This window comes from Oncorhynchus mykiss, chromosome 21, assembly GCF_057628025.1.
Source record: "Oncorhynchus mykiss isolate SJ-2025 chromosome 21, ASM5762802v1, whole genome shotgun sequence".
NCBI classification, from domain to species: Eukaryota; Metazoa; Chordata; class Actinopteri; order Salmoniformes; family Salmonidae; genus Oncorhynchus; species Oncorhynchus mykiss.
Window position 1 is genome coordinate 22,090,059 of NC_143042.1, and position 14,507 is coordinate 22,104,565.

General features: G+C 41.4%; 1 protein-coding gene across 1 annotated transcript in view; it reads right to left on the reverse strand.

The window, feature by feature from the left end:
* mdfic (MyoD family inhibitor domain containing) overlaps positions 1–1,767 on the reverse strand; it is a 28,413-nt gene extending 26,646 nt beyond the window's left edge. Inside the window, exons 1-2 of the mRNA XM_021577487.3 lie at positions 1,323–1,767; positions 877–1,039 (exon numbers count right to left, since the gene is read on the reverse strand). Coding sequence (XP_021433162.1) covers positions 877–970 — 94 coding nt within the window. The 5' untranslated portion in view covers positions 971–1,039; positions 1,323–1,767. The remainder of the gene's footprint in view (positions 1–876; positions 1,040–1,322) is intronic.
* Between the last annotated feature and the right edge of the window lie 12,740 nt (positions 1,768–14,507).

Consider the following 14,507-nt stretch of genomic DNA (forward strand, 5'->3'; position numbering starts at 1 on the left):
TGGAAGATAGATAAATGAGCCACAGTGGCTCTAGAGATACGGCCCAATCTTAGCCAGAGGCAGGGGCTGATAGATGGCAAGTCTTTAGTCTTGGTGTGACTCCCTCCCTCTCAGATCGATGCACACTTACAGTAGCAGTGTGTGATGCATCGCTGTATTTAGTGATTACAGTTAGAAATAAATTAGCCTATTCTCAGAACATCTACAGCCTCCTGAGAGAGGGGAAATCCAGTCTTAACTGAGAAAGGCTTTGAAGGTCCAGCGAAAATCCATTTGCCACCCGTCCCTGTGATTGCTTACTCTGTCCTACTTTGCTATTTTTGACAGTGCTGTAATGATGCTTGGTATAAATAGGATGGGTAACGGTTCAGTGGCTGTTTGAAAGAAGAAGGGGGAAAAAAAACGGGGCCAAGCTTATTTTACATGTGATAATCTTACGGGCAACTAGAAAGTTAATTAAAAACTATAATTGGCTGTGGTTCCTGCTAATAGTCACCAAGGCGTTCCTTCAATCTTTATTGTGAAATAATGAAAACATTATCATGCCTAATGCTGGTGTATAGCTACTGATGTCTGGCAAAACGACAGGAATATAATTTAGAGGGAATGGGTTCATGTTGGTTGTTATTATTGTTCTGAGTGAACTGATGGATTCTGACATGGAAGGAAAACAAGATCATGATTTCAATGATGACTAATTTCCCATCTTGACCAAGTTATTATTGATGGAATATCCCAGCAATGGTAAATTGACAACAGTGTTAATTGAAAGTGGAAGAGATGTAGAGCACAAGTACAACACCAGTCACCAACTAAATAAACAACAATTGCATAACAGTCATGTTGTCAGCCCTTATATGCAGTATAATATCATACCGTGAGAGTTTGGAAGAAGAGGACTTGTCTCCTGTTGAAGGTCCTTCCCTGGCCCAGCAGGCCCTTCCAGAGGTAAGACGGTCTCAGTGGACATGAGACAGTCCTCTTGGAGTGATACGCGACAGATAAAGATGAGCCTCCTTTTCCTCCTTAGTCTTCAACCCTGGGAATTTGAATGTAGACTTGAGTAACAAACCTATACTCAAGTAAACGAAAATGAGCAAGTTACTGGTTCTCTCTCATTGAGAGCAGAGTATGAGTGACGTCAAACCACAATGTCGTTAAAAGTAAGTGGAATTTTCCCACTTTACTGCATTACATAAACTATAGAAACGGAAAGTAAATCTTAAACTAAGTCGTTTAAATGTATAAATATGGTTATTTATTATCGAATAAATCATAAGCCATACTATGTAAACATGTATAATAAGTTTGTTGATAAGTACCTTACAAACATGACAACTCCCTGTCTCAAGTTTGACTCACTCCCATCCCTCCTCCACAGTGAAACGCCTTCTCGTTGGAAAATTCCGCACGAGTTGTAAATTCAAATATCTCCAAAGTTATCAAAACGTTTCCAATGATTCCGTTTATCGCGCTATTCGCGCGGGAAAAGTTGAAATATTACTCCTAATGTCATCGACATTCTGCTGGTTCGCTTGAAAAAAGTTTGGACTAAAACATTTTCATCATATCCGGATTCCCGAAAGCCACTCGCGCATGCTCGGCCAGCTGCAGAAATTAGAGAGTTCGTGTGCAGTGTGTCTAAGGACCATGGGAAAATGTTGGAGAAGTAAACTTTGACGTGGTAACTATTGCCACTTGACTGTATCCTTAACAAAGTGTCCTCGAAGTATAGCTGCTGCTCTTTTGCTCTGAATAGTATTACCTATCTTGATATCCATCGATGCACCTTGTCCAATCATGTGGCAGAGCATCCTCCAAGTCATCACACAACTCAAATAGTTTTTATCTAACTATTAGGCTGATCACTACTGAAGTTTAAAACTTATTGAAGAGTACTTTTTTAAAAAATAATAAGTTGCATGGACTCTGTGCAATAATAATGTTTAAGATGATTTTTGAATTACTACCTAATCTCTGTAACTCACACAAACAGGTATCTTGTAAGGTGCCTCAATCAAGCAGGGAATTTCCAATACAGATTCAACCAGAAAGACCTGGGAGATTTTCCAATGACTCACAAAGAAGGTAGATAAATTGATAGATAAATATACAGTACCAGTCAAAAGTTTGGACACACCTACTTATTCCAGGGTTTTTCTTTATTTTTACTATTTTCTACATTGCAGAATAATAGTGAAGACATCAAAACTATGAAAAAACACATATGGAATAATGTATTAACCAAAAAAGTGTTAAACAAATCTAAATATTATATATTTGAGATTTTTCAAAGTAGGCATCCTTTGCCTTGAGGACAGCTTTGCACACTCTTGGCATTCTCTCAACCAGCTTCATGAGGTAGTCACCTGAAATACATTTCAATTAACAGGTGTGCCTTGTTAAAAGTTAAATAGTGGAATTTCTTTCCTTCTTAATGCATTTGAGCCAATCAGTTGTGTTGTGACTAGGTAGGGGTGGTATATAGAAGATGGTATTTTACCAAATAGGGCTAAGTCCATATTATGGCAACAACAGCTCAAATAAGCAAAGAGAAATGACACTCCATCATTACTTTAAGACATCAAGGTCAGTCAATGCGGAAAATTTCAAGAAAGTTTCAAGTGCTGTCGCAAAAACGGTCAAGTGCTATGATGAGACTGGTTCTCAAGAGGACCGCCACAGGAAAGGAAGACCCAGAGTTACCTCTGCTACAGAGGATACGTTCATTAGAGTTACCAGCCTCAGAAATTGCTGCCCAAATAAATGCTTCACAGAGTTTAAGTAACAGACACATCTCAAGATCAACTGTTCAGAAAAGACTGCATGAATCAGGCCTTCATGGTCGAATTGCTTCAATGAAACCACTGCTAAAGGACACCAATAATAAGAAGATATTTGCTTGGGCCAAGAAACTCAAGCAATGGACATTAGACCGGTGGAAATCTGTCCTTTGGTCTGATGAGTCCAAATTTGAGATTTTTGGTTCCAACAGCCATGTCTTTGTGAGACACAGAGAAGGTGAACGGATGATCCCCGCATGTGTGGTTCCCACTGTGAAACATGGAGGAGTTGGTGTGATGGTGCTTTGCTTTACTATGACCCAACACACCTCCAAGCTTTTTAAGGGATATTTGGCCAAGAAGGAGAGTGGTGGAGTGCTGCATCAGATGACCTGGCCTCCACAATCACCCAACCTCAACCCAATTGAGATTGTTTGGGATGAGTTGGACCGCAAAGTGAAGGAAATGTGCTCAGCATATGAGGGAACTCCTTCAAGACTGTTGGAAAAGCATTCCAGATGAAGCTGGTTGAGAGAATGCCAAGAGTGTGCAAAGCTGTCATTTTTTATTTTTTCACCTTTATTTAACCAGGTAAGCTAGTTGAGAACAAGTTCTCATTTACAGCTGCGACCTGGCCAAGAATAAAGCAAAGCAGTTCGACACATACAACAACATAGAGTTAAGCATGGAATAAACAAAACATACAGTCAATAACAGAGTTGAAGAGAATCTATATACAGTGTGTGCAAATGAGGTAAGATAAGGGAGGCAATAAATAGGCCATGGTGGCGAAGTAATTACAATATACCAATTAGACACTGGAGTGATTGATGTGCAGAAGATGAATGTGCAAGTAGAGATACTGGGGTGCAAAGGAGCAAAATAAATAAATACAGTATGGAGATGAGGTAGTTGGATGGGCTATTTGCAGATGGGCTATGTACAGGTGCAGTGATCTGTGAGCTTAAAGCTAGTGAGGGGGATATGAGTCTCCAGCTTCAGTGATTTTTGCAGTTTGTTCCAGTGATTGGCAGCAGAGAACTGGAAGGAAATTTGTTGAGTAGAGTCATTTTGTAAATGACATTGCCGAAGTCGAGGATCGGTAGGATGGTCAGTTTTACAAGGGTATGTTTGGCAGCATGAGTGAAGGATGCTTTGTTTTGCGAAATAGGAAGCCGATTCTAGATTTAATTTTGGATTGGAGATGCTTAATGTGAGTCTGGAAGGAGAGTTTACAGTCTAACCAGACACTTAGCTATTTGTAGTTTTCCACATATTCTAAGTCAGAACCGTCCAGAGTAGTGATGCTGGACAGGCAGGCAGGTGCGGGCAGCGACCGGTTGAAAAGCATGCATTTAGATTTACTTGCATTTAAGAGCAGTTGGAGGCCACGGAAGGAGAGTTGTATGGCACTGAAGCTCGTCTGGAGGTTAGTTAACACAGGGTCCAAAGAAGGGCCAGAAGTATACAGAATGGTGTCGTCTGCGTAGAGGTGGATCAGAGAATTACCAGCAGCATCAAGGCAAAGGGTGGCTACTTTGAAGAATCTCAAATATATATTTTGATTAACAATTTTTTAGTTACTTCATGATTCCTTATGTGTTATTTCATTGTCTTCACTATTACTCTACAATGTAGAAAATAGTACAAAATAAAGAAAAACCCTGGAATGAGTAGGTGTGTCCAAACTTTTGACTGGTACTGTATATATATTTTTTAAGCAGATATTGAATATCACTTTGAGCATGGTGAAGTTATTAATTTATACACTTTGGATGGTGCACCAATACACCCAGTCACTACTAAGATAAAGGCGTCCTTCCTAACTCAGTTGCTGGAGAGGAAGGAAACCGTCTATCGGTTGGGACGTTAAACGAGTGTCCTGACTCTCTGTGGTCAATAAAGAACCCATGGTAGTTGTCGTAAGAGTAGGGCATAGGAGGCTGCTGAGGAGAGAACGGATCATAATAATGGCCAGAACGGAGCAAATGACTTTTTAAAAATATATTTGATACCATTCCACCCATTCCACTTCAGTCATTACCACTAGCCCTTTCAACCCAATTATGGTGCCCCCAACCTTCCCAATCTGGCCCTCATACCATCATGGCCACCTAATCGTCCCCAGCATCCAATTTGCTCATTCATCCCCCTACTCTTCCCTGTAACTATTCCCCATGTCATTCCTGTAAATGAGAATGTGTTCTCAGTCTACTTACCTGGTAAAATATGGATACTTTTTTTTTTAAATGCTCAGGGATTTCACCATGAGGCCAATGGTGACGTTAAAACAGTTACATGTTTAATGGCTGTGATAGGAGAAAACTGAGGTTGGATCAACATCATTGTACTTACTCCACAATACTAACCTAAATGACTGAGTGAAAAGACGGAAGCTTGTACAGAATAAAATATTTCAAAACGTATCCTGTTTGCAACAAGGCACTATAGTAAAACTGCAAAAAAATGTGGCAAAAAAAAACACTTTTTGTCCTGGATACAAAGCGTTATGTTTAGGACAAATCCAACACAACACGTCCCTGAGTAAAACTATTGATATTTTCAAGCATGATGGTGGCTGCATCATGTTATGGGTATGCTTGTCATCGGCAAGGACTAGGGAGTTTTTTAGGATAAAAAAAAAAACGGAAATAGAGCTAAGCACAGGCAAAATCCTAGAGGAAAGCCTAGTTCAGTCTGCTTTCCAACAGACACTGGGAGACAAATTCACCTTTTAGCAGGACAATAACCAAAAAAACAAGGCCAAATATACACTGGAGTTGCTTACCAAGATGACATTGAATGTCCCTGAGTGGCCTAGATACAGTTTTGACTTAAATTGGAATGAACTGGCTGTCTATCAATTATCAACAACCAACTTGAAAGAGCTTGAAGAATTAAAAAAATAATAATGTGCAAATATTGTACAATCCAGGTGTGCAAAGCTCTTAGAGACTTACCCAGAAATACTCAGAGCTGTAATCGCTGCCAAAGGTGATTCTAACATGTATCGAATACATATCTAATCAAGCTATATTAGTTACATAAAAATATATATATATTTTTTTACAAATGTTATAATTTATCTTCCACTTTGACAGAGTATTTTGTGTAGCTTGTTGAAGAAAAAAAAGTCAAAAAAAAACTATTCTAATCCCACCTGGTAACACAGCAAAATGTGGAAAAAGTGAAGGGGTGTGAATACATTCTGAAGGTGCTGTATTCTCCTACTTTGAAGGGGTAAGAGGGGCAGGCTCTAGTTGAGAGCCTGCCCCTAAATATGTATCTACAAGCACACACATAGGGCCTCCCAACTGGCACAGCGCAGTACTTGAGGCATCACTACAGACACAAGTTTGATCCCAGGCGACAAGGAAACCCATTAGGCAGCACACAATTGGCCCAGCATTATCCAGATTAGTGGAAAGTTTGACCAGTCAAGATGTGCTTGTCCCATCACGCTCTAGCGAGCACTTCAACTACAATAACATTCTCAATAACGGTTACAGAAAAAAAAAAAAATCTTGCTATGACTTTGATGTCTTGTTGTTTATCTACCTTGAACACACTGTATGTCGCTCTGGATATGTTTGCCTGTTGAACGACCAAATGTAAATGGAAAACAAAAACACTTGTAAAGCATGTTGGGTATTATGCTAATAAGCCCCGCCCCCAAACAAGTCCACATTTTGTTTCTGATCAGGCCAAATCTGAACGAATCATAGACGTCTAGGCTACGTTTCACAAGTTTGAACAGTAGAGTACAGTACTGTATGGTATGGTACAGTATAGTAGAGTTTTATCACTGGAGCCGATATCCCTGCTTTCCAGGACCTCTATGCCAGGCAGAGTCAGAGAAAGGCCTAAAAAATTGTCAAAGACTCTAGCCGCCCAAGCTATAGACTGTTCTCTCTGCTACCACACTGCAAGCTGTACCAGTGCACCAAGTCTGAACCCAACAGGAACCTGAACAGCTTCTACAGTCAAGCCATATGACTGCTAAACAAGACTTCTAAATAGCTAATCAAATGGATACGCGGACCACCTGCACTAACTCCCCTGCCCTCCAGGACAACTCCAGGACGCCCTCCAGGACACCTACACCACCCGATGTCACAGGAAGGCCATAAAGATCCTCAAGGACAACAACCACCCGAGCCACTGCCTGTTCACCCCGCTATCATCCAGAAGGCGAGGTCAGTACAGGTGCATCAAAGCAGGGACCGAGAGACTGAAAAACAGCTTCTATCTCAAGGCCATCAGACTGTTAAACAGCCACCACTAACATTGAATGGCTGCTGCCAACACACTGACTCAACTCCAGCCACTTTAATAATGGAAATGGATGGAAATTGATGTAAAAATATATCACTAGCCACTTTAAACAATGCTACTTAATATAATGTTTACATACCCTATATTTCTCATCTCATATGTATATACTGTACTCTATATCATCTACTGCATCTTTATGGAATACATGTATCACTAGCCACTTTAAACTATGCCACTTTGTTTACATACCCTACATTACTCATCTCATATGTATATACTGTACTCGATACCATCTACTGCATCTTGCCTATGCCGTTCTGTACCATCACGCAGTCATATATCTTCATGTACATATTCTTTATCCCTTTACACTTGTGTGTATAAGGTAGTAGTTTTGGAATTGTTAGGTTAGATTACTCATTGGTTATTACTGCATTGTCGGAACTAGAAGCACAAGCATTTCGCTACACTCGCATTAACATCTACTAACCATGTGTATGTCACAAATAAAATTGGATTTGATTTGAACTCTCTTGCACTGACTCTATGCACACACTGGACTCTACCCATACACTCAAACATACTTACACTGACACCCCAACACACACATACACCCACTACAAACGGCCACACACAACATGTGCACACACGCATACTTACAAACATACACACACACACACACACACACTGCTGCTACTATCTATTATCTATCCTGTTGCTTAGTCACTTTACCCCTACCCACAGTGCATTTGAAAAGTATTCAGACTTTTTTCACATTGTTACGTTACAGCCTTATTCTAAATCGTTTTTTCACTCATCAATCTACAAACAATGCCCTATATTGACAAAGCAAAACAGGTTTAGACATTTTTGCACATTTATTAAAAATAAAAAACTGAAATATCAAGTTTATCTGCTTGAGTATGACACTACAATCTTGTCACACCTGTATTTGGGGAGTTTTTCCCATTCTTCTCTGCAATTCCACTCAAGCTCTGACAGGTTGGATGGGGAGCATCACTTCACAGCTATTTTCAGGTTTTGTCAGTGATGTTCGATCGGGTTCAAATCCGTGCTCTGGCTGGGCCACTCAAGGACATTCAAAGCCACTCCTGCGTTGTCTTGGCTGTGTGCTGAGGGTCGTTGTCCTGTTGGAAGGTGAACCTTAACGCCAGTCTGATGTCCTGAACACCCTGGAGCAGATTTTCATCAAGGATCTCTCTGTACTTTTCTCCATTCATCTTTCCCTCAATCCTGACTAGTCTCCCAGTCTTCTTTTACGGACTCTGAACCAATTGTGCTATTGTGTGTGTTTTTTCGCATTATTTGTAACTTATTTTTGTACATAATGTTTCTGCCACCGTCTCTTATGATGAAAATAGCTTCTGGATATCAGGACAAAGATGTTTTCTTTAACAAGTGGGACGCAAAGGATTTTCTTCAGACACCCTACAAGGCCCACATCCCCGTCATTCTCAGGAGAAAGTGACGGAGAAATTAGGAACGTAGGTCGGGGTGCCTTGTAAGGATCCGACGGCAAGTGTGTAACCTGCCTCTACCAAAAGTCCTATTAGCCAAAGTTCAATCATTATATAACAAAATAGACAAATTACGATCATGAATATCCTACCAACTGTACATTTAAAAACTGTAATATCTTATATTTCACAGTGTAGTGGCTGAATGACGACTTGGATAAAATATAGCTGGCAGGGTTTACTCTGCATCGGCAAGCTAGAACAGTTACCGTCGGTAAGACAAGGGGTGTCGGTCTGTGTATATTTGTAAACAACAGCTGGTGCACAAAATCTAATATTTAAGGAAGTCTCAAGGTTTTGCTCGCCTGAGGTAGAGTATCTCATGATAAGCTGTAGACTACACTATTTACCAAGAGAGTTTTCATCTATATTCTTCGGAGCTGTCTATTTACCACCACAAATCGATGCTAGCACTAAGTCCATACTCAGTGAGCTGTATAAGGCCATAAGCAAACAGGAAAAGCCTCATCCAAAGGCAGCATGCCTATTGGCCGGGGACTTTAATGCAGGGAAACATAAATTCGTAATACCATTTTTTTAATACCTAATCCCTCTGCCTCTATGTGGCAAATCTGACTATAATTCCATCCTCCTCATTCCTGCTAACAAGCAAAAACTAAAGCAGGAAGCACCAGTGACTCGGTCAATAAAGAAGTGGTCAGATGACCTAGATGCTAAGCTACAGGACTGTTTTGCTAGCACAGACTGGAATAGGTTCCGGGATTCTTCCGATGGCATTGAGGAGTACACCACATCAGTCACTGGTTTCATCAACATGTGCATCGATGACGTCGTCCCCACAATGACTGTAAGTACATACCCCAACCAGAAGCCATGGATTACAGTGCCTTGCGAAAGTATTCGGCCCCCTTGAACTTTGCGACCTTTTGCCACATTTCAGACTTCAAACATAAAGATATAAAACTGTATTTTTTTGTGAAGAATCAACAACAAGTGGGACACAATCATGAAGTGGAACAACATTTATTGGATATTTCAAACCTTTTTAACAAATCAAAAACTGAAAAATTGGGCGTGCAAAATTATTCAGCCCCTTTACTTTCAGTGCAGCAAACTCTCTCCAGAAGTTCAGTGAGGATCTCTGAATGATCCAATGTTGACCTAAATGACTAATGATGATAAATACAATCCACCTGTGTGTAATCAAGTCTCCGTATAAATGCACCTGCACTGTGATAGTCTCAGAGGTCCGTTAAAAGCGCAGAGAGCATCATGAAGTACAAGGAACACACCAGGCAGGTCCGAGATACTGTTGTGAAGAAGTTTAAAGCCGGATTTGGATACAAAAATATTTCCCAAGCTTTAAACATCCCAAGGAGCACTGTGCAAGCGATAATATTGAAATGGAAGGAGTATCAGACCACTGCAAATCTACCAAGACCTGGCCGTCCCTCTAAACTTTCAGCTCATACAAGGAGAAGACTGATCAGAGATGCAGCCAAGAGGCCCATGATCACTCTGGATGAACTGCAGAGATCTACAGCTGAGGTGGGAGACTCTGTCCATAGGACAACAATCAGTCGTATATTGCACAAATCTGGCCTTTATGGAAGAGTGGCAAGAAGAAAGCCATTTCTTAAAGATATCCATAAAAAGTGTCGTTTAAAGTTTGCCACAAGCCACCTGGGAGACACACCAAACATGTGGAAGAAGGTGCTCTGGTCAGATGAAACCAAAATTGAACTTTTTGGCAACAATGCAAAACTTTATGTTTGGCGTAAAAGCAACACAGCTGAACACACCATCCCCACTGTCAAACATGGTGGTGGCAGCATCATGGTTTGGGCCTGCTTTTCTTCAGCAGGGACAGGGAAGATGGTTAAAATTGATGGGAAGATGGATGGAGCCAAATACAGGACCATTCTGGAAGAAAACCTGATGGAGTCTGCAAAAGACCTGAGACTGGGACAGAGATTTGTCTTCCAACAAGACAATGATCCAAAACATAAAGCAAAGTCTACAATGGAATGGTTCAAAAATAAACATATCCAGGTGTTAGAATGGCCAAGTCCAGACCTGAATCCAATCGAGAATCTGTGGAAAGAACTGAAAACTGCTGTTCACAAATGCTCTCCATCCAACCTCACTGAGCTCGAGCTGTTTTGCAAGGAGGAATGGGAAAAAATGTCAGTCTCTCGATGTGCAAAACTGATAGAGACATATCCCAAGCGACTTGCAGCTGTAATCGCAGCAAAAGGTGGCGCTACAAAGTATTAACTTAAGGGGGCTGAATAATTTGCACGCCCCATTTTTCAGTTTTTGATTTGTTAAAAAAGTTTGAAATATCCAATAAATGTCGTTCCACTTCATGATTGTGTTGTTGATTCTTCACAAAAAATACAGTTTTATATCGTTATGTTTGAAGCCTGAAATGTGGCAAAAGGTCGCAAAGTTCAAGGGGGCCGAATACTTTCGCACGGCACTGTAGATCCGCATTGAGCTAAAGGGTAGAGCTGCCGCTTTCAAGGAGAGTGACTCTAACCCGGACCCTTATAAGAAATCCTGCTATGCCATAAGACAAACAAACAGTCAAAGCGTCAATACAGGACTAAGATTGAATCATACTACACTGGTTCCAATGCCCTTTGGGTGGGCAGGGCTTGCTAACTATTACAGACTACAAAGGGAAGCACAGCCGCGAGCTGCCTAGTGACACGAGCCTACCAGACGAGCTAGATTACTTCTACGCTCGCTTCAAGGCAAGCAACAATGAAGCATACATCAACTGTTCCGGACGACTGTGTGATCACACTCACCGTAGCCGATATGAGTAAGACCTTTAAACAGGTCAACATTCACAAGGCCGCGGGACCAGACGGATTACCTGGACGTGTACTCCGAGCATGCGCTGACCAACTGGCAAGTGTCTTCACTGACATTTTCAAACTGTGAAACATTTTCAATCAACATGTTTCAAGCAGACCACCATAGTCCCTGTGCCCAAGAACACTAAAGTAACCTGCCTAAATGACTACCGATTTGTAGCACTCACATCTGGGAACATGAATTGCTTTGAAAGGCTGGTCATGGCTCACATCAACACCATTATCCCAGAAACCCTAGACCCACTCCAATTTGTATACCACCCCAGCAAATCCACAAATGATGCAATCTCTATTGCACTCTGCCCGTTCCCACCTGGACAAAAAGAACACCTACGTGAGAACGCTATTCATTGACTGCAGCTCAGCATTCAACACCATAAGTGCCCTCAAAGCTCATCAATAAGCTAAGGACCCTGGGACTAAACACCTCCCTCTGCAACTGGATCCTGGACTTCCTGACGGAACACCCCCAGGTGGTAAAGTTAGGTGACAACACAGTTACCACACTGATCCTCAACAGGGGGCCCCTCAGGGGTGCGTGCTCAGCCCCCTTCTGTACTCCCTGTTCACCCATGACTGCCTGGCCAGTCACGACTCCAACACCATCATTAAGTTTGCCAACACAACAACAGTGGTAGGCCTGATCACCAACAATGATAGACAACCTATAGGGAGGAGGTCAGAGACTTGACAGTGTGGTGCCAGGACAACAACCTCTCTCTCAACGTGATCAAGTTGTAGTGGAGCAGGATGAGAGCTTCAACATCGTTGGTGTCCACATCAACAACAAACTATCATGGTCCAAACACACCAAGACAGTCGTGAAGAGGGCATGACAAAGCCTATGCCCCCTCAGGAGACTGAAAAGATTTGGCATGGGTCCTCAGGAAAAAAGTTATACAGCTACACCATTGAGAGCATTCTGACTGGTTGCATAACTGCTCTGCCTCCGACCACAAGGCACTACAGAGGGTAGTGCGTACGGCCCAGTACGTCACTGGGGCCAAGCTTCCTGCCATCCTGGACCTCTATACCAGGCGGTGTCAGAGGAAGGCCCTAAAAATTGTCAAAGACTCCATAGACACCCTAGTCATAGACTCTCTGCTACCGCATGGCAAGCGGTACCGGAGCACCAAGTCTAGGTCCAAGAGGCTTCTAAACAGCTTCTACCCCCAAGCCATAAGACTTCTGAACAGCTAATCAAATGGCTACCCAGACTATTTGCATTGCCCCCCCCCACACTCCTGCTACTCTCTTATTATCTATGCATAGCCACTTTAATAACTCTACCTGCATGTACATAATTACCTAATTTTCCTCGACACCGGTGCCCCGCACAGACACATTGACTCTGTACCAGTTCTTAAAACTGCATTGTTGAATAAGGGCTTGAAAGTAAGCATTTCACTGTAAGGTTGTATTCGGCGCATGTGACAAATAAAACTTGATTTGATTTCTGCCGCTGAAAAACATTCCCACTGTGTGATGCTGCCGCCACCATGCTTCACTGTAGGGATGGGGCCAGGTTTTCTCCAGACGTGACGCTTGGCATTCAGGCCAAAGTGTTCAATCTTGGTTTAATCAGACCAGAGAATCTTGTTTCTCATGGTCGGAGTCCTTTAGCTGCCTTTGGCAAACTCCAAATGGGCTGTCATGTGCCTTTTACTGAGGAGTGGCTTCCGCCTGGCCACGCTACCATAAAGTCCTGATTGGTGGAGAGCTGCCTTCTGGAAGGTTCTCCCATCTCCACAGAGGAACTCCTAAGCTCTTTCAGAGTGACCATTGGGTTCTTGGTCACATCCATGACCAAGGCTCTTCTCCCCCGTTGCTCAGTTTGGCCAGGTAGCCAGCTCTAGGAAGAGTCTTGGTGGTTCAAAACGTCTTTCATTTAAGAATGATTGAAGCCCCTGTGTTCTTGGGGACCGTCAATGCCGCAGACATTTTTTTGTACCCTTTTTGGTGCCTCAACACAATCCTGTCTCGGCGCTCTAAGGACAATTACTTCGACCTCATGGCTTGGTTTTTGCTCTGACATGCGCTGTCAACTGTGGAACCTTTTATAGACAGGTGTGTGCCTTTCCAAATGTCCAATCAATTGAATTTACCACAGGTGGACTCCAATCAAGTTGTAGAAACATCTCAAGGACAATCAATGTAATCAGGATGCACCTGAGCTCAATTCCGAGTCACTTAGCAAAGGGTAGTTATTTAAATAAGGTATTTCTGTTTTACATTTTTACAAAATTTGCATTTCAAAAAAATCTGTTTTCACTTTGTCATTATGAGGTATTGTGTGTAGTTTGATGAGGATTCTTTTTTTTAAATCAATTTTAGAAAAAGGCTGTAACGTAACAAAATATGGAAAATGTCAAGGGGTTTGAAAACTTTCCGAATGCACTGTATATGTAGATACAATATCTACCTCAATTACCTCGTACCCCTGCACATCATCTCGATACTGGTACTCCCTGTATATAGCCATGTTATTTTTACTCTTTATTGTTATTCATTATTCACTGTATATTTATTCCTTGTGTCACTATTTCTATTATTATATATATTTTTTATCTTTAATTATGCGCTGTTGGAAAAGGACCTGTAAACATTTCCCTGTTAGTCTACACCTGTTGTTTATGAAGCATGTGACAAATAACATTTGATTTGATATTGATTTGATTTTTATTTGTATTTGTATTCATTAGAGTAGAGTACAGTACAATATGGTACAGTACAGTAGATTTTAGTTCAGTAGAGTACAGTATGGTACAGTAGTACAGACTAGTTTAATTCAGTAGAGTAGAGTACAGTACAGTTTAATTCAGTAGAGTACATTATAATAATATACTGTACTTTATTCTACTGTACTGTACTCTAATGTACTGTACTGTGTCATACTCTACTTTTTGTAACTGTACTTTCCTATAGTGTACTGTAATGAACTGTACTCTGCTGTGCTCTACTGTACTGTACTGTGATGTCCAAACTTGTGAAGCAAATCTGAATCAATTATAGACGTCTATGTTTGGGCCAAATATAGGCTAGTCTGGACGAGATCAGACGTCTAT